Here is a 23623-nt window from a genome sequence, read left to right as displayed (position 1 = left end):
CATCTGGAAGACTTGTGTACAGATTTGTGCATTATGTACTGTTACGTACAGTTGTATAAATAAAATATATAAATGTATTTACACAATGTCTAATTATTGCCTCTCTCTGTAATGCTGTAATGCACCAGTGACTAATGACAACAAACGGAAAGTCCATGAAAACCAAAGCAAACTGAACGTGACTGTGACACCCTCTCAAGTACTGAGAATGAATTATAAAACACAGGTAGTAATTGCTGTGTTAGCTGTTCAATCTGGAGGTAGCATGGGGGAAAAAACTGTTTTTGTGCCTAGATGTTCTAGTGCACGGAGATCTGTAATGTCTACCTGAGGGGAGACAAAGCAAACGGGTTGTGGCAGGGGTGATAGGGGTCTGTGATGATGTTATCTGCCCATATTCTTAACTCAGGAGTTGTACATGGCAGGTGAACACCAATTATCCTTTCAGCTGTTCTAACACTCCGTTGCAGTCTTCTTATATTTGATTTGCTGGCTGACCCAAACCAGACAGTTATAGAAGTGCACAGAACTGACACAATAACAGCTGAGTAAAACCGTGTCATCTGTTCCTGTGGCAGATTGAACTTTTGAGGTTGATAAAAAAAATGTTGGGAGTCACTGTTGTGATTGTCCCACTTCAGGTCCTGAGAGATGGTGGTGCCCTGAATGACTCCACTGCTTCCACAGTGCTGTCCATGATGCTGAGTGGGGGAGTGCTGTGAGGTTTCTCCTAAAGTCCACAATCATCTTCACTGTTTTGAGTGTGTTCAGCTCCAGGTTGTTATGACTGCACCAAACAACCAGCTGCTCAACCTCTTGTCTGTAAGCAGACTCATCACAGTCTTGGATGAGGTTGATGACTGTGGTTTCATCTGCCAACTTTAGGAGCTTGACAGAGGGGTCTTTGGAGGTGCAGTCATTTGTGTAGAGGGAGAAGAGCAGTGGGGAAAGCACACATCCCTGGGGGGCACCAGTGCTGATGGATGAGGGTCCTAGATGTGAGTTTTTCCAGCCTCACAAGCTCCTGCCTGTCTGTCAGGAAGTTGATGATCCACTGACAGATGGAGGTGGGTACAGAGAGCTGTGTCAGTTTATTCAGGAAGGTATCTGTGATGATGGTGGAGCGGAAGTCCACAAACAGGATCCTTGCATAAGTCCCTAATTTGTCCAGATGTTACAGGATGTAGTGAAGTTGACTGAAGTTGACTGTATCATCCACAGACCTGTTTGCTCGATAAGCAAACTGCAGGGGATCCAGCAAGGGTCCAGTGATGTCCTTCAGGTGGGCCAACACCAGTCTCTCAAATTACTTCATAACCATAGACGTCAAAGCAACAGGTCTGTAGTCATTTAAAGGGGTGATGAACTGAGAAATAAATTTTTCCTTGAGCTTTTGACATATAAGAGGTCATCATACTATAAGAATATCCTGTAAGTTTCAGAGCTGAAAACTTCCTTGTTAGTCCAATAAAAGCTTTTATTGACACCAGACCCAGCAAATGACAGGATTTTCAAAGTGGGGATCTATGATGTCAAAGGGCAGCAAGCACCTGCCTCTGCAGAAGAAGATCAACGCCTACTTCATCACTGCCTGTTTAGCCCCGCCCACCGATTCACGCATGACATGCAATAGAATAAGTAGCCTAAGTAACATAGGCCTATGTGGTGCTAAACCAGATCAAACTATCAACCAATAAACATGCCATTGAGGATTACAAAATATTGTGCAGTGCCTGGACTCGACAGTAATGCAACATGTAAGTAACTGTGTTAAATCTAATGCCTGATCTGATATGTAATGATTCATGTACAGTCAGATGTTCTTTGTCTATGTGTCAGTAAATCAACAAAAACTTGCGTTGCTTCTCTTAGTAGGATGAAAATAATCTGTTATTTAACGGTGATTAAATTGTATAAAGAAAGCGATCAAAGAAAGCCCCCTTTGGAGCAGCGCGCGCTGAAGCTGTCAATCAAACAGAGCGAGTTTATTGTGACTGACATGCACAAAACTCCCATTTAATTCAACAAATCTCTTAGATATATCGTGTTTGCACTGTTAGTGAAGATGAAAGCATTTGTTAGTGCATTTGTTAGCGTACAGAAATTGAGTTGCAATGACGAGATGTGCTCAACATTTCTGTGATCTGCTACACAGTGTTCATCTCTGCAACCTTTCATGCCACGATCTAAATATAATGCCATAGATCTAAATGTAATGCAACACTTTTCACGATTAGTTAACCTTGAGAGCTGTAATAGTAAAAACGCACTAAAAGAGAGAGTATGGCTATTTCAAATGGAAAGATGTTAGCCAATCACAGCAGTGGGCGTTTACACTGAAGTCTCACAGCAGACACGCCCCTTAAAACAGAGCGTTCAAACCAGAGGGCTAAAATTAGGGTAGAAAAAATGCCTTTTATTTATAAATTATGACAATTTTGGATGTAAAAAGCATACTAACGTTATAAGTGCACCCCAGCAAACATTATAAAACAATAAAACAACACAGTTCATGACCCCTTTAATCCTGTAATTTTTGGTTTCTTGAGTACAGGGATGATGGTAGAGCATTTGAAGCAGGGGGGGACTTCACACAACTCCAGTGATCTGTTGAAGATCAGTGTGAAGATGGATGATAGCTGGACAGCAAAGGCTTTAAGACAGGCTGGTGAGACACTGTCTGGGCCATCTTCTGTTTCCTGAAGACCCTGCATACATCTTCCTCACAGATCTTAAGTGCAGGCTGAGAAGCAGTGGGGGGAGGGGGTGTTGATGGTTGTGTGAAGAGGTGGTCAGAGAGGGTGTGGGGTGTGAGACCGCAGGCTTTTCAAATCTGCAGTAAAAACATTCAGATTGTTGGCCAGGCATTGATTCACCACAGTGCTGAGGGATGGTGTTGTGATGTCCCAGTCTATATACGCTGTGCGTCTGTTTGGTTGAGTGTGATTCTTAGGTGCCGTCTGGAGGGAGCGTGGCCGACACACCTGACACTTGTTGGATTCAGAGTCAAATGCCACTGAGACCGTTCATATGTGAGCTTTGTTTGAATGATTGTCTGGTTCCAGCATGGCGTTACGCTGAGTGTCCTGCCCGGCCCTAAAACGTTTCTTCATTTATGGTATATTTATGTCTTTCTTGTGTAAAATAAATGTTTCTGCAAAGAATTGGCGCATCTGGTCTCCTGTTTGTTGCAGCCTAAGATCCGGCTGTAACAGTGTCTTGTAGCTGGTGATGGCTATGTTTTTTCAGCTTTTCAGAGTAGCTTCTCTTAGCTACTCTTATCTCCTTATTCAGTGTGTTTGTACAATGCTTTGTCCCCACTCCTGTAGGCATGTTCTTTGGCCTGGCAAAGCTGTTTGAGTTTTGCAGTGAACCATGGCTTATCATCGTTATATGTTAAATAGGTCCTGGTGGGAAGACACATGTCCTCACAGAAGCTGATGTAGGATGTCACGGTGTCAGTGAGCTCATCCAGATCAGTGGCTGCGGCCTCAATAACACTCCAATCAGTGCAGTCGAAACAGGCTTGTAAATCCCGCTCTGTTTCATTGGTCCATTTCGTAACAGTTCTTACTACAAGCTTAGCAGATTTAAGTTTCTGCCTGTAGGCTGGGAGAAGATGAACCAAACAGTGATCAGAGCGTCCCAATGCTGCTCGGGGGACAGAATGATATGCATCCTTTAAAACAGCATAGCAATTGTCCAGTATGTTACTGTCCCTGGTGGGGCATGTGATGTGCTGTCTGTATTTAGGCAGTTTGTGGGTGAGATTAAGCTTTATTAAAATCACAGAGAATGATAATGAAAGAGTCCAGGTAACATTGCTACGTGTGTGTGATCTGATCAGCCAGCCACGCTCACACACATCAGGAGGGATGTACACACTCACCAGAATAAACGGAAACCTCCCGTGGCGAATAAAAAGGCTTACAGTTAATAAAGAGAGCTTCCAAATTAGGGCAGCACATATTTATTAACACTGTCACATCTGTACACCAACCTTCAATTGATATAAAAACATAATCCACCACCTCTCATTTTCCCAGATAACTCGGTGACGTGATCCGCTCTGAACAGCTGGAAACCCGTTTGACAGCCTCACCCATTTTTTCTGGGTGAGGAGTAATAGTTCATCTGCTTCATTTGCTAGGGAGTGGAGATTCGCCAGGTGAATGCTCAGCAGTGGCGTCCTGAATCTGCACTGTCGGAATTTCACGAGCGCACCAGCATGCTTCCCTCGTCTCTTGAAGTGCTTGTACAGGATCGCAGCTTCACCAACTAGAATGTCCATTAAAATGTCTGAATTCTCAAAAGTTGGCAAGAAGTTGTTTGGTGTGCTGTTCCTTAGTAGGAGTTCATTCCTAGTAAGGCTAACCAGAAAAAACGTAACATAAAACAGGACAAACAAACAAAAACAGTAAAAATAATGCAGCTCAAAACCGAAGCAGCCATCCACAGCACCATCTTGATCAAGAAGGGCTAAAGGTTTTAAAACAAAATACTGAAATGGATGGCAGTTCCATATTTGGTTTAATATAACTTATGCAGTACAGATTAGGTCAGTATTAGTATTATATTATTTACACCAAACTCTATTAATGATGTTTTAAGAAATGGGCAAGTAATGTCAAAAGTAAACATAATTTAGAAATGTAATATATTTAAGCAATAAAATATGGACTTCCTATAGCAAGTTATTTATAAGTATAATTATTCATTTATATAATAAATATGTATTTGCAAGAGTTTCAAATGTTTTAAGCAACATTTTTGACAATTTGTACATCAGATAAATGTATAAAAAAGATTTGACCGTTCTAACCATTTAAAGAAGCATTTGGCAGAATTCGTCCATTCTGGCGGGAATATGCTTGGAAGATGAATATGAGATAACACCAGAAATCATCCAAGAATAACAAAGTTACTCCATGGTGTTAGGAAGAGTGGTGAGAGTGCTGCCAATCATATATCTTTTTACTCATCTTAGCAGTTACAAATATTAACTGGAATGGAGTTACTCAAATAAAACAAATCTTTCATTATGAGATAAGCACCTCACAAAATATAGTTTTTGGGTATATGTACTACTATATGTACTGTAAACTTAAAACAGATGAACTGAGAATCACAACATTGGAGAAGAAATTCTCAAGAAATTGAAGGAAACAGGAAGCCCCTGATTGTATCTAATTAATATTATATATGAATATTACAAAAAATAACTAAAAAATAATTAAAAATAGGAATATTAGGAAAATTGACATCTTCACACTTTACACAAATATTATTAAAAATTGTTAAAGATTTTGTATTATTAGCAAATGATAATTTGTAATATTAATAACTTATTAAGATGTAGTCAGTGTCTGCTTTTTTCTGCGAGCTTTATGTTTTTCTATGCATTTTTTCTAGCATAGTAAAATAAATTAAAAATAAATAATTTGGCCTTTTTTTTTGCCAAATTAATTTGTCAGATAAGTACCTTAACCAAATTCAGTCTTTTGTTCTTCCCTCAAATTTTGACAGTTTAATCAAACTTATTGGGTCATTAAAAACAAATATCCCCTCCGGACATCACTTTTGTTCACTACTGTATGCATAACAAAATAATTATAATAATTATAATATTTATGAGGAAAAATTGGCACCTCTAAAAATAATAATTACTCAGACGAAAACTGCAGGAAATGGTTAACAAAAGGGATAGTTCACCCAAAAATAAAAGATTCTGTCATCATTTACTCACCCTCAAGTTGTTCCAAATCTGTATAAATTTCTTTGTTCTGTTGAACACAAAGGAAGATATTTTGATGAAAGTTTGTAACCAGGCTGCTTTGGGGTACCATTGACTTCCATAGTAGGAAAAAAAAATACTATGGAAGTCAATGGTGCCGCAGAACTGTTAAATCTACCACATTCTTCAAAATATCTTCCTTTGTGTTCAACAGAACAAAGAAATTTATACAGGTTTGGAACAACCAGAGGGTGAGTAAATGATAACAAAATTTTTATTTTTGGGTGAACTATCCCTTTAAAATAAAAATAGAAAAGTAGAACAATTACATAGAAATAGCCATAACAAAGAAGAGACTCTTTCTCTGAGCTTCATGCCATTTAATTTCATTATTTCACTTAAATGTGTCTTCTCTATAGTTTTTAATAAATATGAAGAAATGAAGGGAAAAACAATATTCTTTGATTTCATGCTAATCTCATGTAAACATGGATTATTTGTACTGATCATTTACTCACACTGATAAAAAAACAAAAACTACCAAGCGTCAGAGGGTTAAACTGACATTTCATTCATCTGCCCACTGCCATATTTGTTATCCAGTCCACCCATTGCAGGCGGACATCTGACGACCCCCTCTTCCCCAAAACTCACCAGGAGTCTGTGTGTGGCTGACTCCAGATGTCCCAGCCTCTTTTGTTACCGTGGAGATTCAGCTGGCCACTGCCCTCTCATTAGTGTCTGCTGATCCATATGTCATGTTAAAGACGGCCTTTGATCAGCAGTGAGCAGGGGAACATTTGAGCCACCTATTTTCACAGCAGACAAAGATTAGAGGCAATCAAATGACAAATACAATAATTTGGAATATGACAAAGCTTGTTTGCAGAGTTGAATGGCTGATTCCAGTTTGTGAAGACCACCTCTGTCTGGCCTACTTCTGCATATGTTTGAGCAAGAAATAAAAAGTTATACTAAAATTAAAACAATAACAACATAATATAATATAGCACACATGTATTATATATATATTGTTTATGTATATTTATTCTTTATTATTTTACTATCTGTATGCTGTTGTTGTCTGTGTTCTCAAAGCTTCTTCTGTCACCAAAACAAATTCCTTGTGAGTGCAAACGTACTATAAAAGCTCTTTCTGATTCTTTCAGATTCTGATTATTACTTAGTGCATAATCCTTGCATTAACTGTCACTCGCACAACATTTGCTATTACACTGACTTGGACTTGAACTGAAGTCTTATCTTAAAGGTACCTTAAATCAAATAGACAAACTTCCATAGAACATCCTCATCAACAACTAAATTTCCTTATCCACACCAAGTGATAAAACATGCACTGCCCACATATCTTGACATGTTTTCTGGCACCATGCTTTACGGTGCATTTTGAACTCTACTTTGGAGTTGCTTATTTCCATGTTCCTATTCGCAAAAAGCTCATGACTTGCAAACATTTTGGGATGAACCTCTTTAAATAAATTACCTGAACTATTACGAATTACAAACTAAACATTGCAAGAAATTAATAATTTCAAACAACAAAAACACGTGAACTGAACATTTTATAATCAAGCTCACAGTAAGAACCAGTCGAAAAACAGAATCTGAGAAAAGTGTGAGAAAAGTGACAAAGTTCCACCAAGTCGGAGAGATCATAAGAACAACACCCCTTCCAAACCGAGTTCCCATGGAGACAAGTGGGCTGGCATACAATAGAAGAGAAAAAGAAGGAGTGCGAAAGAGAAAGGAAAAATAGAGAGAAGGACCGAGGGGCACAGGGGAAAGGAACGTAGGATGGGGGGTATAATGAGCTGTTCGGCAGAATTTTGGGCATGAAAAAAGTGGATAAAAGAGGAAGTATGAACAATCATTTTCTTTATCCTGTTGCCCTCTCTCCTCAGGTCGAAAATATTTCTGAACGTCAAGACAGGCAGTTTTAAATCACAGTCCTCCACACACAATTCTGTAGAACAGTATTAAAACAGGTGGTTCCTGAACTTTTCAGTAGCTATAGATATATTACGCATTGACAGTGAGCTGGATTGATCGATCCAGCAAATGCCAGACGAATTGATTTGGCAAATGGAGGCAGGACAAAAAGTACATAGAGGTGTTATTTCTCTGCTCCACGTAATGGCGAGAAGGCCAAATCTGTCATAGAGGGCCGTCTCGGCCAAAGACTCCAATGTTTACTCCTCTGTTCCACCGCTTCTTGCCATAAACGTCCTTCTTTTCAGTCAGGGAAGTAGAGAGAGGAGAAAATGGAAACCAAAGTGCATGTCCATGCCCTTCTCTTTGATCTCTCTTTTGGCTACCTCACTTATTTAAAGAGTTTAACCCAAGTATTGTCTGGCGTCTCTCTGTTTCTCCCCACTCCTACTCTTTATCTCTTTCCCTTCGTGTCTCTATGGCCAAGCTTTTTTTCTGTTGGCATGGCTCCTGTTTGTTTTCAGCCATTTTGGGGACTGGCAGTGCTCGTAACAAACTGCTTAAATGGCGTCCTCTCACTCGCTCATTCTCTCCCTCGCTCCCGTTCTCCCTCCCTTCCTTGCTATCATCAGGCTTGGTGTATGTAGAGAGTGTGCATGGTGAAAGTGTGTGTCTAATGAACAAAAAAATTTGGAATAAAAAGAGAATTGGAATTAAAATGAGGCTGGGGGTGGGTGCGGGTGAGTAAGGGGTACGAGGCTGGGGGAGATAAAAAATGCAAAAACAGCCCAGAATCATGTGTCAGTGGCAAACTGAAGTGTGAGAGAGAGAGTGAGCGAGAGTGCGGGCGAGGGAAGGAGAGATAGAGCGGCAGAAGGAGGGGGAGAGTCAGAGTGCGAGAGAGTCGTTTCTGCCCTCTACATAGCGCTGCCTGTATGCACGCGCTTGTCTTTCCCTGTGTTCTCTCTCTCTCTCTCACTCATACACGCACACGGGAACACGCAGACCAGGACACACAGACCGAGGGAGGGAAAGTGAGAGAGTGAGAGAGAGAACACATCGCAGCCGAGATGCAGCAGAAGGTTTTCCGAGGTACGTTGTCTTGTTGTGTGCTTGCCTAGCAGAGAATGGGAGCGAGAAGGAGAGACTTTTTCCTCTGATCTATCTCTCTGTCTTCACCTCTTCCTGTTTCTTGCATTTCTGTGCCACTCTCATATCATATCGATGTTGTTTTGGTTCTGTGTAGACACCAGAAATGTGTGCGTGTGTGGGTTTGTGTGTGCGCTAATCAAGGCCTGTCTCCCTTATCCTCCGCTGTTGTGGCTGAACCACGCAGTTCTTTTTCAGGGCTGGTGAGTCGCTCCAAGATTAAAGTAAAATGCGAATAAAGCTTCATTACTTTTTGCATTCTCTTACCATATTTCTGTTCTGCTGGATTTGGATACTTTATGTTGTGGCAAGTTCAAATCTGATGAAATTATCTCAATAGCGAAGGACTCGGTTTTAGAATTAACCACCAAGTGGCATCTTGGAATATGGAGCCCTAAAAAACAGCATCTACCCGTGTTTACGTAAGGTGGATGATATTATAAGATGCACATTCAAATTTGCAATGTCTTTTCCTGTGTAGCATACTTAGTAGTACACTATTAACAGGCCCTACAAGGCCATAGGGTCAGAGGTCGTTAGAAGCCAAGCAGCCAAGTTGCATGGTCTTACTAAGGTGAGTTGATTATACGCCAGGGCCAAATTGAATTTTCTGTCTCTGCTAAAGGTTCAAATCAGCTAGCATGGGATATTTGCAATTTAAACTCTGGCATATGTTAGCATAAAGTTTCTGGCATACTGTAGCAACAATGTTAGAATGGAAACATGGCAGGGCTTCTTGTATTCCTAAACAGACCAAAGCATTATGGAAGCAGGTTCAGGCATGATCTAGAGGAAGTAGCTTCAGCCAGGTCACTAGTGGAGTTTCTCACTCTATCTGTGATTACATTTTCTGCCAGTTTTGCTCTACTTAGAATATTGTCCTTGATCATATTACAGAAACAGATTTACGGGAATCACTTGTCAAGTTTTAACTCAGTGGACCATGTCAAACACAGCGTGTAACACGGGCAGACTTGCTGGAGCATGGCCCGTCATGCCAAATCACCGAGATACCATAAATTGCTCAGGGGGGAAGCAAGGAGTGAGGAAATCCTACCATGAACTCAACCTCGGACCATCCTTCTCCATCTCCCAACTGCTTCCCTCTTGCTCTTCCAAAACAGCCCACTCCTCCTTTTTGCTTTTTTCCCTACCCCTCATCTATCCTCTGGCTGGCTCCACCATGTTTTTGGCAGGGGGTTGTGCAGAGTTCAGTATCTAGCGACAGCCCCCTTTTCACAGTCAGCCTCACCCTGGTGGGCCCCGTCACGGCCACACGGAAACAGGCGGCCTTCACTCATTACCCTTTTCCACTGCCATTCAGTCCATGCTCTCTTTCACTGGCACAGCTAAATTTAAGACCTTTAGACCATTATATGGCTTCTTCCGTGCCTCTTCTCAGTTCCTAACCCACTGTTGACAGCATAATAAAACTAGCGTCTCATGTGCGTAAACCTTTACCAGGATGACTAGTATGCACTTCACGTTACAGCTGATGATGCAGATGTGACATTTATTTTCAATTTCCTACATCTGTGAGAAAGTCAGAAACCTTTTTTATTTTTTATTTTTTTAATGACTTTACATAATATTTCATTTTGCAAGATGCAACACCTTAATACTTCAGCTCTAACTCTTTCAGTCGGTCGCATGTTTGAGTAGAGGGGCAGTCAGAGGGGGGAGGCAAAGGCCCTGTCACGCTTGGCCAGCCTCTTGCGCCAGGGACTGTTTGTTGAGAGGCAGTGTGTGCGTCATATGCGAAGAGAAAAGGAGGGTGAGAGGGAGAGATAAATAGGGACAGACGTACAGAGAAAATGAGGGGGTGGCAGATGTGTTTGTCAATTCACTATGCGAGCACCATGTAAAACTGTGTCATTCTTAGGCCTTGTTTTACGCCACAGCAGCCAGTCACAACAAGTGCCGGACAGGTTTAAATCATTTTCAACTCTTCCTGTCTAAATATACTCTTATGTAACATCTATTATTATGCAGGACTTCTGGTGTACATCCTTTGCACACAGCAGCTGCATTTGTGGTGTGCTGGGTAACGCTAGCTGTCAAGCCACTTGTTTACAGACAGACCGGTTCATATGTGCCTACACGCCTGCAAATGTGTTTGCGTGTTAAGAGTAGAATGCTTGTGTGCATGCATGAAGCTTGTTGACTATCTGTCTCTGTGTGTATATGTGTTTCTGTGCATGTGTAAGTGTGTGTTTGTGGCTGTTCCTGTCTCCAGGCCTGGATCTTGCTTTCTTCCCCACCTCTTCTCTCTCTCTCTCTCTCTCTCTCTCTCTCTCCATTGCTCTCCCTCCTCCTCTCTTTCTCTCTCTGCAATAACAGTGCTGACCTAGTTTCAGTGTGTTCAGGGCTGCTTGTGGAATTTTACAGAGGCCTGCCTGCCTGGCTAAAACGCAGGCAGAAAACCATGACTGGGGATTTTCTCTGGTGTCGCATCATTAGTGCTAACTAAGAATGCTCTTTCTCTATGGCTAACAAACAGGTTAAGCAAACAAGATGATCATTAAATGAGCAACTAAAAAGGTTTATGAATGCAACTACAATGTGGACTATTCACTCTCAGACTGCTAAAGAAAAACTGACATGACGGTATGAATCACGTGTTCTTCTGCATTACATGCTATATAGTAAAAATACATATTTATACATGTATCCAAATAACTTTATCAGGAAGACAAGATGCTTCAGTTCAAAAGGCCATCTATATTTTGGTACCTTTTCAGTCTAGGCATATTTGGAGCACTTTGACTATAAATAACACCCTGTTGGGGAAATCTTAATTAAATCTTAGCAGTGTTCAATTAGGTGAAGGGAATGCTGTGACTCAGTGGGGTTGATTGCTGAGATTCTTTCCACACATTCAGATTTTGTCATGCCAAATTCGGAAACTGATATGACAGCAACCAACCTTGTCTGACTAAGTTGCATGTGTATGATTACCATAATTGATTGTTTGCTTCGTGTAACTTGTATTTTATAGCCACTCTCTGGTGTTTGTGATTGTCTAAAATCTACAATATTTCCTGTGATTAAAAAAGAATATTTGAAAAACAAATTATTTTTGTTCTGTTGCAGGATTAAGAGCGGGGTCATGGTGTTGGGAGAGGATGGCTGGGACCCTCTCCACACCTGCACTGCACTCTTGGAGCTGAATGTGCAATGCATGGCAATCCCCGTCCTGTTTTATACCAAGATTATCAAAGATGCACAATGTTACCTACATCTAGGAGTCGTCATCTCTGGACTTCACCTCCATGAACTTGCATCTTCTTGATCTGAAATTTCTGTTTTCCACCATCCTTCAATTGACAACTTCTGCACTGAAGATATAGCTAGAACAGATACTCTTTAAAGTATTTTCCTGGATCTTGCTGGACTACAGATACACCCTTTGACTGTCTAGTGCTCTGTTTTTGGCCAACGATAGCCTTGGAGAACATCTTAGAGGACTTGTACAAGGATCCAATGAAACACAGAAATAAACACATGAGAGGAGAAAGGATGGGAGAGGGCACAGAGGAGGCAGATAGTGCCAAAACTACGAGGATATCGCTCAGTTTTCCCCTCAGCGCTGGCTTTTCTGCACAGAAGCACTGCTCCTCATCCCACCCCACTTCTTCCTCTGATGTCCATGACAGAGACAGCTCTGATGGCACGGCATGGAAGGGGGAAGCATTCAGAGACAAACAGCTATCCAAAACATCATCAAAAACTGACCGCCTGCCATGCTCTTCCTCCTCCTTCCCAGTCGATCTAACTGCTCCAGTCAGTAAGAACTGCAAGTCATCTCTGTCATTTTCTGTTGATGGTAGTGGTTCCCGATACCAAACATCTCCCTTACAACATACTAATAAAATGGACTGTTCAAAAGAGACAGCTGGGGTTAGTCTCAATAATGGGTACAAAGAGCATTCAACAACAGAAACAGCACACATCCTTTTCAACCTCAGCGCAAGAGCATACCAGGACCAAGGTGTAAAGAATCCAGAGAGTTCAAAAGGAAAAAAACGCAAGGCAAACAGCCTCCATGTTGAACTAAGCCTTCCTCTCCCTAGCATCAACCCTCACTCATCCTCATCAACCCCTCCTCCACCTACTTCGCCCTCGTCTGTCTCTCTAACTTCCTCTCCCTTGACTCTCTCCAAGCCATCTTTCCATGAATCCTTTAGGGCAGTGCCGAAGCCAGAACTACTGTGTGGGGTGTGCCACCGTCTGTTCAGCACTGCCTCGTCCCTCACTGTCCACATGCGTCTCCATCGGGGGGGACGAGTACTCAGCTGCCGTCACTGTGGCAAAGCCTTCATCCATAATAAAAGACTGCAATCCCATGAGGCCACCTGCAGGCAAGGGTTGCCAGCTTTTCCAGTGCCACCCAAAGAAGAGCCCCTGGAGGAGGGTGAAGTGGAGGGGGAGAGAGCAGATGAGGCTGCAGAGCCAGAACAGCTTGGACAAGAAACAAGGCCTGGCCGACCCATAAAGAAAGTGCGAGACTTTCATGCCCGTCATGCTGGAGCACTGACTTGCGGGGATGCCCTGGGGGAAGAGGATCACTTTGTAAAAGTGGTGGATGGACATATCATTTACTTTTGCTCAGTGTGCGAGCGCTCTTACATGACTTTGTCTAGCCTGAAGCGACACTCCAATGTGCATTCATGGCGCCGGAAGTACCCCTGTCACTACTGTGACAAGGTTTTTGCTCTGGCTGAGTACCGCACCAAACATGAGGTGTGGCACACTGGTGAAAGGCGTTACCAATGCATCTTTTGCTGGGAGGCATTTCCTACCTACTACAACCTTAAAACACACCAAAAGGCTTTCCATGGTATCAATCCTGGCTTGATCTCAAGTGAGAAAACAGCAAATGGTGGTTACAAGCAGAAGGTCAATGCCCTTAAACTGTACCGCCTGCTGCCCATGCGATCTCTAAAGAGACCTTACAAAACATATAGTCAGCCAATGGCCGATGGACTACTCACTTCTGATTCATCAGTTACCCTGCCTTTATCTATAGATGGCAGCCTCCCACAACCTCTAGACACAAATAAATTGGAGTCTTTCCTGAAAGATCTTCAAACCCCAGACATCAAGGCTGAACCTGAGGGATTCCCTATCAGGTTGGATGTAGAGCAGGGTAAAAAAATAGCTTCTCCCCAATCAGACATGGCAGTGGAAGCTGGAGAGACAGAAGGATCAGATTTATGGCTGTCAGGTAGTAACAATGGCAAAGGAACTCCAAAGTGCCCAGAAGGAGCCGTCTCTTCAGTCATTGCATTTGCACACAGCAAACCCTCAGTCATAATGCACAGCACTGCAGTTTCTTCCTCTGTCATTGTTCACAGAAATAAGATGGACTCTGAGGAGAGAAAAAGAAGTCCAGAAAATCATACAAAGACAGGTCAAAAACAGATTAGAAAACATAGCCAGAGAGAGCACACAGAGGCATACAGGGAGTGGGATGCTGTCAGTTTAGACCCAGAGGTTTTGAAAATCAGACAGCCAACAGAGAAACTTCACAAGGGACGAAAAGTTCACAATAAAACAGAGTCAACTAAGACAATACCTTTAGCGGTGGGATCAGAAGTCAAAGGTAGCGGTCCACTTTGTCAGATTACTGTGCGCATAGGGGAGGAGGCCATTGTCAAACGGAGCATCTCTGAAACAGATCTAAGGAGAGACAAAAGCCCTACACGCAGCAAACCCAAAAAGAGTAACCTTTCACAAGAGGACCAGAGAGAGCAACGGCACACCCATCATCACCAACGTAAACACCGCAACTCCAGTCAGGAAGGAAAGGAGGGGGAGCCCAAATGGAAAAACCCTAAACTCAAAGGCAAGGTGAGGAAATACTTCTTCCGGCAGGAGGTCAGAGAGGACAGAAATGACCATGATGTGGAAGACAACCTATGGAGGCCTTACTATTCTTACAAACCCAAGAGAAAGACTATTCATCTGCAGGGGGCTAAAGCTTGGAAACGCAAAATGCACTACAAACGATCCCTGAGGCCTATGAGGAGAGCTGAGAGACTCATAAAAAATTTGAATAAAGTTGACAATGAAGATGCAGATGAGGGAGAGGAAAGGAGACAGAAAGTAAAGAAAGAGCAGAGAGAAGTTATTGATCCACCGAAAGCTGAAATCAAAGAAACATCACACATTTTTCCTGTCTCTTCAAGAACAGAACAGAAGGAAAAAGAAAAGGGAACACGTGGAAATCCTGATCTCCCTCTCCCTTCATCTGTTCCTCAGGCTACACTCAATCCTCAACACACAGCATCCTCTATCATCAAGCAAAGATGGTCAGAAGATCAGGCGTCTGAGTGCGGAACATGTGGGCGCTGGTTCTCCAGCCCAAGGAAACGAGACAAACATGAGTTGACACATCTTTTTGAGTTTGTGTGCATGCTGTGCAGAGCTCCATTCCCCTCACAGTCCAAGCTAGAGGAACATCAGAGAACTCAGCATCCCAAAAACAAGCCCCTGTCTGCCCCTACTTTCTTCACTTCCCAGTCATCAAGAAACAAGGTGGAAATGAAAGCGGATGAGAATGGGGTGGATGGACGGTCTGTAGAGAAAGGCAGCCCAGTACGCTTGGGCAGGAGGCCTTTGATCAGATATACATGCTCACAATGTGATAAGGTCTGCAAAACCTCTGCTGCACTCAATTGCCATCTCAAGCGACATGAGTTAGGCGGTTCAACTGAAGTTGAAGACACACAGGAAAAGCAAGATATGCCAAGCTACGAACCTTCTGCAGCGGAGACTATACCAAGCAAAGGTTTAGACACCAATTGTGAGCAAGTACAGCCTGTGTCTGTCATATATTACTCCAAACCAGACTGTCAAATTACTGACAGCCAACTGGGTGAGAACATGGAAGAACACCAAAGAGTCAGAAATTGTGAGAGCCCCAAAGTGGCAAGCAATGACAAAGTCCACAGTCCATTGTGTGCACAGTTTTCCCAAGTTATGCACAGTCCCACTTTAGAAAGGTTTAACGTCATCTCTCCTAACCTCCCTAGTGTACTAGTAATGAATGGTGCAGAGTGCCTAGACTACAGAACACCAGAAAAACGGAATTTAGACACACTAAACCTACAGAAAAGAAGCCCAACGCCGAGCGACAGGCAAATCCAGGTTTCTCAAATGCTGACAGAGCCTCAGATTAGAAGAGAAACAACTCCATCTGCACCCATATCACTAAAAACAGGCAGAGGTTATGTGTTTAGAGAAGGTGATATTAATCCAAATGAAGATTTCAGTGATTTACAAGATGCTCAGGATCTAAGAATCTTTACTCAATCCAGCAGCCAAGCCCAAGACTTATCCATGCCAACAATACTGGCAAAAAAGAGAGAGCTTGATCAACAGATTAAACATCCCTCCAACATCTCAAAGGAACAATCTTGTAATGAAGTGTCATTGCTAGTGCCCAAAGAGGAACCACTCAGTCCTATACCATCTCCTACATGCTCTGTCATTCAAACCACTCCAAAAGGACCTTCTCAAAGGTATTCAAAGTCACCTTGTCACTCTCCAGGACCCTTGGACCTACAGTTGCGACCACAGCTGGAGCAAAGCCAATCACATAGAGGAAGGCACAACACAGAAAAACAGGGTCTTATGTTGCCAGTGAATTCAGCTGGGATGAGCGAGCCTTCTTCCCACACCCTGCTACATCCTCAAGTGCCCACAGCAGAGCCTGAATCAAAGGACAACACCTCTTTCACTCCTACAGAACACCACAGGGGCTCAGGCTACCCTGTCCAGGAGCTTACTCTTCCCTTGGTCATACCTGGAGGGTACTGCTCTGGTAAGAAACAGGAGGAGCAAATCCTGATGTCTTACCCTGCTGGACCCCTACCTTTTCCATCACTTGGGAAGATGGTACCACACTCTGACTCTGCTAAACTGCCCTTTTACCCTGACCCCTATCACCTACTGTATGGCCCACAGCTACTGCCATACCCCTATAACCTTGCTGCCCTTCCAATGACTCTAAATATGATGGCATCAGGGGACAAAGAGCCCTTACCCTTCTTGCCTTTTTTCAATTACGCTGCCGCTGCTGCCCCTTTAACAGGCACAGTGCCCCATCCTTTAGTAGTGAACCCCAGCCTATACAACAGTGGCGGCAGCAGTAGCACAAAGCAGGACAACCCATAAGTGAGTACACAAAGGCAGCAAGGGAATACCTGTAAAAGAGCAGAGGGGGCCATTAAGGGTGGAAATTATGTTTTTCTGTTTGTTAACTGAACTCTTGCACAGCTCTTACTTCTCTTTTGTAACGCAGCAAATGCATAGGCATACATAGGAATCAAACATGATGGAAAGATGGAGGGCTGTCTTGAAGACAAGGAGGAAAGGTTATAAGGGGGCGAAGAACAAAAAATATAACGCCCCCTTCAGGCACTGCCAAGATGCACCTCCAACACACCACTTCTTTGCCTCTTCTGTAGTGTCATTAGAGCTTGGATATCCATCCTCTCAGAGTCATTGCGATTTTATGGATAACACGTGAACAATAACAGCTAACAGGATGTGTGTTTTGCTAAATGAATTATGTCTGTTTCCCATAAGGACAGTATAACAACAATAATGATAATAATAGCTGTGTTAATTATACTGCTTATAGTAATGCAAGGGTGGTTTATCATTGAAAGCAAAATGTTATGCCTGAAGAGGCTCAACATACTCAACACACAGGGAAGGAAGATGCAGCAGCAGTTTTATGTGTGTGTGTGTGTGAGTGATAGAGAGAGAGAGAGAGAAAGAGTGCATATGTGTGTGTGCATGAGAGTGTACAGTGTGCGATTTTGTATAGAGGTAATGCATGGAGACTTTGGGGTAGCTCATAGTGTCATATCTTACATCGGTACTCCAGTCATGTGTTTTTCAGTATTCCGGCTTTATGTGTGCCTGCAGGTTTGTGTAAGTGTATTTGTGGGGTGTGTTGGGGGTGTTGGCATGCACATTTAAAATTATTTGTGCTGCATCAGCCTTGGTCAGTTCCATGGAAGTTCACGTAAAACATCATTCCTGGAAAAGCTGTTATAATCTTAATAGGTCAGTAAATAGAAAACATAGATGAAGTTCTTCTTTTGTAAGTCATAGCATAGCAACTTGATGGTGTAGCTACATGTCATATGGATTAAACATATTATTATGTGATGCCTTCACTAACCAGGATTATCATGACAAGATCAAATGTATGGTGATTTAGAATCCACTCTACATTTGACCATGTTATGTCTAGAGACAGATTGTGTTTCACATAGTTTCGTTTGTAGGATGTGGGTATTAATCCTTGATCATTTATGAAATAAGTCTGTGTACTTCCAGTACTCCTGCCAACTGTTTTATCTCTTCCAACAACATACGTTCCAGTCGACTTCATGTTTGTGGCCTTCTCCTCCCCACTGCCCCCTGGTGTCCACCAAAGACACTCCATTCATTGACTGAATTTGAGACGTGACAGAAAGGGTGAAACGAAGTGAGACAAACAGAGATTAAAATAGAGTGAGGGTGTGAGAAAAATTTGGGAGAAAGTGGAGAAAAGCACAGCTGGGCAGTATGTTAGCATAAACGGAGCTTCCTTTATAAAGACAGAGAGAATCGTATAGGCTACTTGTAAGAGGCAGTAGTTGGTGAATGTTAGTTTTAAGAAAACAATCTACTACAAGCAAGCCACCATTTCTGTTGGTTAGCAAATTCTCTCTCCTTTGCAGCAGAGAGAAGAGAAGGAAAGGACGTCAGTCAGTCCTGACGCCCCTGCAGGGCCTGCACTATGGGACTTATAGCACTGGAGTGGCTTGAGCCCTCCCTTGTACTTTCTTGTTTTTTTTTTTTCTTTTGTTTTTCAATATATTATTTGATTGATTTATATATTTTTTCCCTTTTTGGTAGTGAGACAAGGCTTGTACTTGAAGCTCATTCAAGTACACAAGAATATGAATGTAATTTAGTCATGAGGTTAAAAAATAAAGACAGTATGGTAGATCATTTCTGTACGCTGACTTGAAAAATAACATGTAATATTGAACCGCTATGGGGTATTCATATATATATATATATAAACAGTAGTCTTAGGGATATGTCAAGGAAGTTGGATTCAATATAACCACAACGCATGAGCAACAATTGCTTCTTCAGTATCTGCTGGTATCGTCACAAAACTCCATTTTCCGTCATATGTGGTTCTTTCATTTCAATTGCTCCTGCTTTTCTCTCTTGAGGCATGTCCTCACAAAACTTTTTGGACCCTCTTTTTTAACCCCTCAGTATCAAAATTTACAAATCTAAAACCAAAAAGAGAAACTCCTATGTTGCCTTATTTCTTTTTCCTAAGCATTATGAAAGCTTTTCAAATACTGCCCTTCCATCTCCACCTCTTTCTCATTCCAACACCCTCTTCCTGTCTATTCTCAATATTTTACCTTCTCCCTTTGAAGTAAGTGTGAAACTGTGCAATGTAGCCGCAGCACTGTTCATTTCCTGAGGGTAAAACACAATGCAATGAACGGTTGTGGATCATGTAGCTTCACTCGGGTTTGAGTACAAGCCTTTTGTTTGCATTGTAAGAGTGCGGTGTGTGAGAGAAAGTGTGTGTGGTGGTAAAGGAAAAGGAAACCAAATCAAGGTCTATCTCCCTTGATAGCTACCAACAAACTTGTGTTTGACCTCTTCTTTTTGCTGTATTTTCTCCACCATGACAACATATTTACATAAATTCTAGAAATATATAAATGAATGAATTGCATCAACCTGTACCAGTGATTGGTAAAAAAAAAAAAAGAAAAAAGTAAATGTTAAATTTGTGTAAACGAATGTAGAAACTGTCAGTAACAACCATATATTGTTGAGAGGTTCACATAAAAATATAACAATTATTTTCAGAGAATTAATAACATTGGGTTTGTAAATGTATTTTTTTATTATTATTATTATTTTGTCTCCATTGAGTATTTAAGTCTGATTGGGTTTAAATATTGGCCCAAATAAATTGTTAAATTCTGAATCAGTAACTGGTTTAAAATGACTAAATCTAAAATTCTGATGTTTACATACAAGATGCCTTTTTATTTAAATAAGCTAATAAATATATGCACATAATCTGAACGCACCTTACAAAGAAAAAATTGTGATACCATTTTCTATAAAACATTCTATTTAAGTATTACTTTGAGGAACATCAAAATGAGTTATGTTCTCATGTTCCTGTTTCATCCATCAGCAAACATTCAATGAAATTCAGTGTATAGTATGCCTAAAAGAGGTCACTTGTGACTGTGTGGGCTACTATTACTACTACTAGTACTTTAAAAAAAAAAAAAAAGTCAGCATCTGGATAGACTACTGAATATTTGCACAGAACTATTTAAGAAAAGGAAGGAAAACATATTTTAAGAATTAAGTATGCTTTTGGGGGCATATGTACTGAAATAATCACAGATCTGTCCAGTACGTTTGGTTTTGATCAATACCTGAAAAAACATAATCTTCTTGGTCAACCCAGATCAAGGACCCTTTGGAGGCTTTAATTTTCAATCAAAGTGACTAAAATCTACCAGCTACATATGTTCTGCACTTGGTCATAGTTGTAGGCATGTGACTAAATTGTCTGGTATTTTGTGACAATGTTATATTGTGCCATTGTTTTAGAGGTCCACATTATATTTGGGCAGTTTCAAAGAAGTGAAATGTTTGAAAACTTTATTTGTGTCTTGTTGACTTTGTGACCATTTAATACAGAGGTTTGCTGGCATACATTGCCGATTCAAGTCTACAATCAACAGTTAATTTCTTTGCTTCTGTTCTCTTTACTCCCTCTGTCTATGCTACAACCATACAAATAAAGTATTAACCTGATGACGTGCAAAATATCTTTGAATTCATCATCAATATGCAGTGTTGGCAAAGTTTTTAACAACATTCAAAACAAAATACAGAAGTGCAAAAGAGAGCTCTGAATTGCAAAAAAATGACAGTTAATTAATTTAATTATTTTTTAAAATGTGATTTGGGGAAATTATGGGAAAGCAAAATAACTATATATATTTTTACCCTATAGGACTACTTCAGCTTGTCAAGGTACACCTTTGTATCATATCTACCCCTCTATAAAGGTGCATATTAGTATCTTATTAATAAGTGTGCAGATCAGTTAATTATTTAATAATTGCCTATTATTGGTAGATAAGGTACAAAAGTGTACCTTTGAGGGCACTGCTCCATTGAAAGGCTAAATGTATAATTTTAGTACATTATTTTTGACAGTGGGATCATGTACAGACTGTGGGACTTAGGCTATGGCCAGGTGTTCATGCTCTTTGGAAATTCAACTAAGGGTCACATAAAAATAATGTGCATGTTTAATGTATGAAATACTTAAAATAGTGGATGTTTTCAATAATGACTTTGACAACTGTTCCTAAAAGTTAGTTTTAGTCTGAAATGTATCAATTTACACAGGCGATATTTTCACATTCTAAGTGCAAAACAAAAAAAACACCTATGTCTCACTAGTAATACATCAAGGTTTCACCAATGTACAAACATCAGTGACCTTTCAAAGTTCATTTGTTATGCAATCAGATTAACTGCCAGGTTGAGGAGGGGAAAAACTGGATTACTATCACTGTATATATATTATCTGCTTTTTGTGAAAAGATGTACACATATGTTGCTCTGATATAATTTTTTAAAATGTTCTTTTTTTGGGGGGGAAATATCAGAAATATATATGGAAAAATTGTACCTTTAACATAAGTTTAAAATGTATTTTGAACCTAAAGGCTATATATTAGTATCTTGGTGTACTAAAGGTACACATGGTGTCCCTAAAGGTAAAATTTTTGCACAGTGTACTCTACATCCATTCAGTCATTAATTTTCCATTTGTACCCTACTCTCACCCACTTTATTTTTTGTAGTCATTAAGCACCATAACAAAATCATATAACTGAATGCCAGTTATGCTATTGTGATATACACTGGTAAAATTATTTACCATCCTACACATTTTCCATTTCAAAATAAGACATAAATGGTTCATACAGCATTATTTTCAGCATTATTTTTGGTAAATAGTACAGTCATCTGTAAATATTTTTATTTTCTCTGTTTTTCATTGGTTTTCTCGAAGTGATAACATTCGCATAAATGATGAGAAGAAACCAAAATCGCTTTATAATCGGCATATATTCACCTCTTGATTCATCACTTTGATACTGTAAATGTGGTCTGATGTTGCATGATCACCAAACAGCAAAGTACAGTCTAAGATGATTGTTTGCTCTTTTATCTGTTGCTGGTTTGAGTGGCACAGTGCTCGACAATCAAACAATCACTAAACTTTTACCATGAAAACACTCTGCTTGTAGGGCAGGGTATTGACACAAATTTCATGATTTTATTTGATTTCTATTGTGGTGTGTATCAGGTATGTATCACACAGTAGGCCTACATGTCAAATTTTCTCAAGGAAAAAATGTCTCAACTAATGCTGTAAACCATATAGGGAACCCCAGTTGGAACATTACTATAATAGTAAAGGTTAAAATTAACGGATTTGTATAAGCTACTTACATTTAAATTTTTAATGGCATAATTATGTTTCTACTCGTTTATTTTTTAAATATGAACATTTAAATAGTCTCTATCATAAAAATTGATTTATTCAAATATACATTAAATATTGAAGGACAGGTAAAGAACAAATATAATGAATATGCACTATAGTGCATATATTTAGCAAAACACTGCTCTCTAGAGTTCATTTTTATAGCTAACAAATTTATGGTCATTGAATGGCTTTTCTGAGGTAAATGTAACACGTGACATTTTTTACAAGCTATTTTATTGAAGTCTTTCCACGGTTGAAACACTGATTGAGCGATTACACGAGACATGACATGGATTTCGTAAGTTGTACTGTATCTTTCAACATACCATCTGATGTTCATTCATGTGCAGAGCTTCTGTGTTTACGACCAAATGCCAGCTCAGTATTGGTCAATGCTGTTCATGTGAGCACCATGGCGCATGCGTGTGATGTTGATGCTGGAACCGGCCAATACAGAGTTGCCATTCTGACGTAGACGCGGAAGCCTGCACTGCATCAACTGCGTAAGAGACTGACAGGGAAGAGAAAAAAAGGATGAATAAAGTCATTATTTTTGTTTTGTTTCTGCATACGTATTCTCGTCACTTCATAACATTAAGGTTGAACCACTGTAGTCACGTTAACTGTTTTAACAATGTTTTTACTACTTCTCTGGACCTTAAATGTGGTAAATATGCTTTCTATGGGAGATAAAAACCTCTCTGATTTCATCAAAAATATCTTAATTTGTGTTCTGAAGATGAACGAAGGTCTTAAGGGTTTGGAACAACATGAGGGTGAGTAATTAATGACAGAAATTTCATCTTTGGGTTAACTAATCCTTTAAAGAGTGCCAAAACAGTATTTATTGTTTGAATTTTGTAATAAAATGGACAGAATTTGAAAGCTGAGACTTTGTTTCATTTCAAAAGAAATTAAGCACAAAGCTTATTGTGATTTTTGGACTGGAGGCGAGCTACAAAGTTTTGTTTATTCATCAGCTGAAAACAGCATAAAAGATATATGTTTGGGATTTAATTGATATCGGTTAATAAAAATGAGAATCGATTAAAAACGATAAATTGATATTTTTAACCCAGCCCTATCTGTTGTATGAGACTTTCTTAAATTTATATTTTAGAAAAATGAACAGGGGCAATAGTCTGGAAACA

The 23623-nt window shown here is 40.5% G+C and overlaps 1 protein-coding gene and 1 long non-coding RNA gene across 3 annotated transcripts; one reads left to right on the top strand and one right to left on the bottom strand.

The window, feature by feature from the left end:
• Positions 1 to 3954: 3954 nt before the first annotated feature.
• Positions 3955 to 23094, bottom strand: LOC125255430. Its single transcript, XR_007181896.1, has 3 exons — positions 22799 to 23094; positions 6389 to 6543; positions 3955 to 4370 (listed from the first exon to the last, which is right to left on the bottom strand). It is a non-coding gene; the product is annotated as an uncharacterized LOC125255430 (long non-coding RNA).
• On the top strand, positions 8513 to 20716 carry zbtb4 (zinc finger and BTB domain containing 4). Of its 2 annotated transcripts, XM_048170653.1 has the most exons (3): positions 8513 to 8776; positions 11334 to 11440; positions 11927 to 20716. In XM_048170653.1, the coding sequence occupies exon 3, from the start codon at positions 12317 to 12319 to the stop codon at positions 17012 to 17014; it is 4698 nt and encodes a 1565-aa protein (XP_048026610.1). In that variant the 5' UTR covers positions 8513 to 8776; positions 11334 to 11440; positions 11927 to 12316; the 3' UTR covers positions 17015 to 20716. The 2 variants fall into 2 exon arrangements, with proteins under 2 accessions (XP_048026610.1, XP_048026609.1); XM_048170652.1 differs by lacking the exon at positions 11334 to 11440.
• Positions 23095 to 23623: the final 529 nt, after the last annotated feature.

Source organism: Megalobrama amblycephala, linkage group LG20, assembly GCF_018812025.1.
Source record: "Megalobrama amblycephala isolate DHTTF-2021 linkage group LG20, ASM1881202v1, whole genome shotgun sequence".
Classification (NCBI taxonomy): Eukaryota; Metazoa; Chordata; class Actinopteri; order Cypriniformes; family Xenocyprididae; genus Megalobrama; species Megalobrama amblycephala.
Note: the sequence above shows the minus strand (reverse complement) of the source record. Positions and strands in the feature narration are given on the sequence as shown.

Coding starts and splice junctions, on each gene's coding strand:
- zbtb4 (XM_048170652.1), top strand. CDS start 12,317: ATGAAACACAGAAATAAACACATGAGAGGAGAAAGGATGGGAGAGGGC.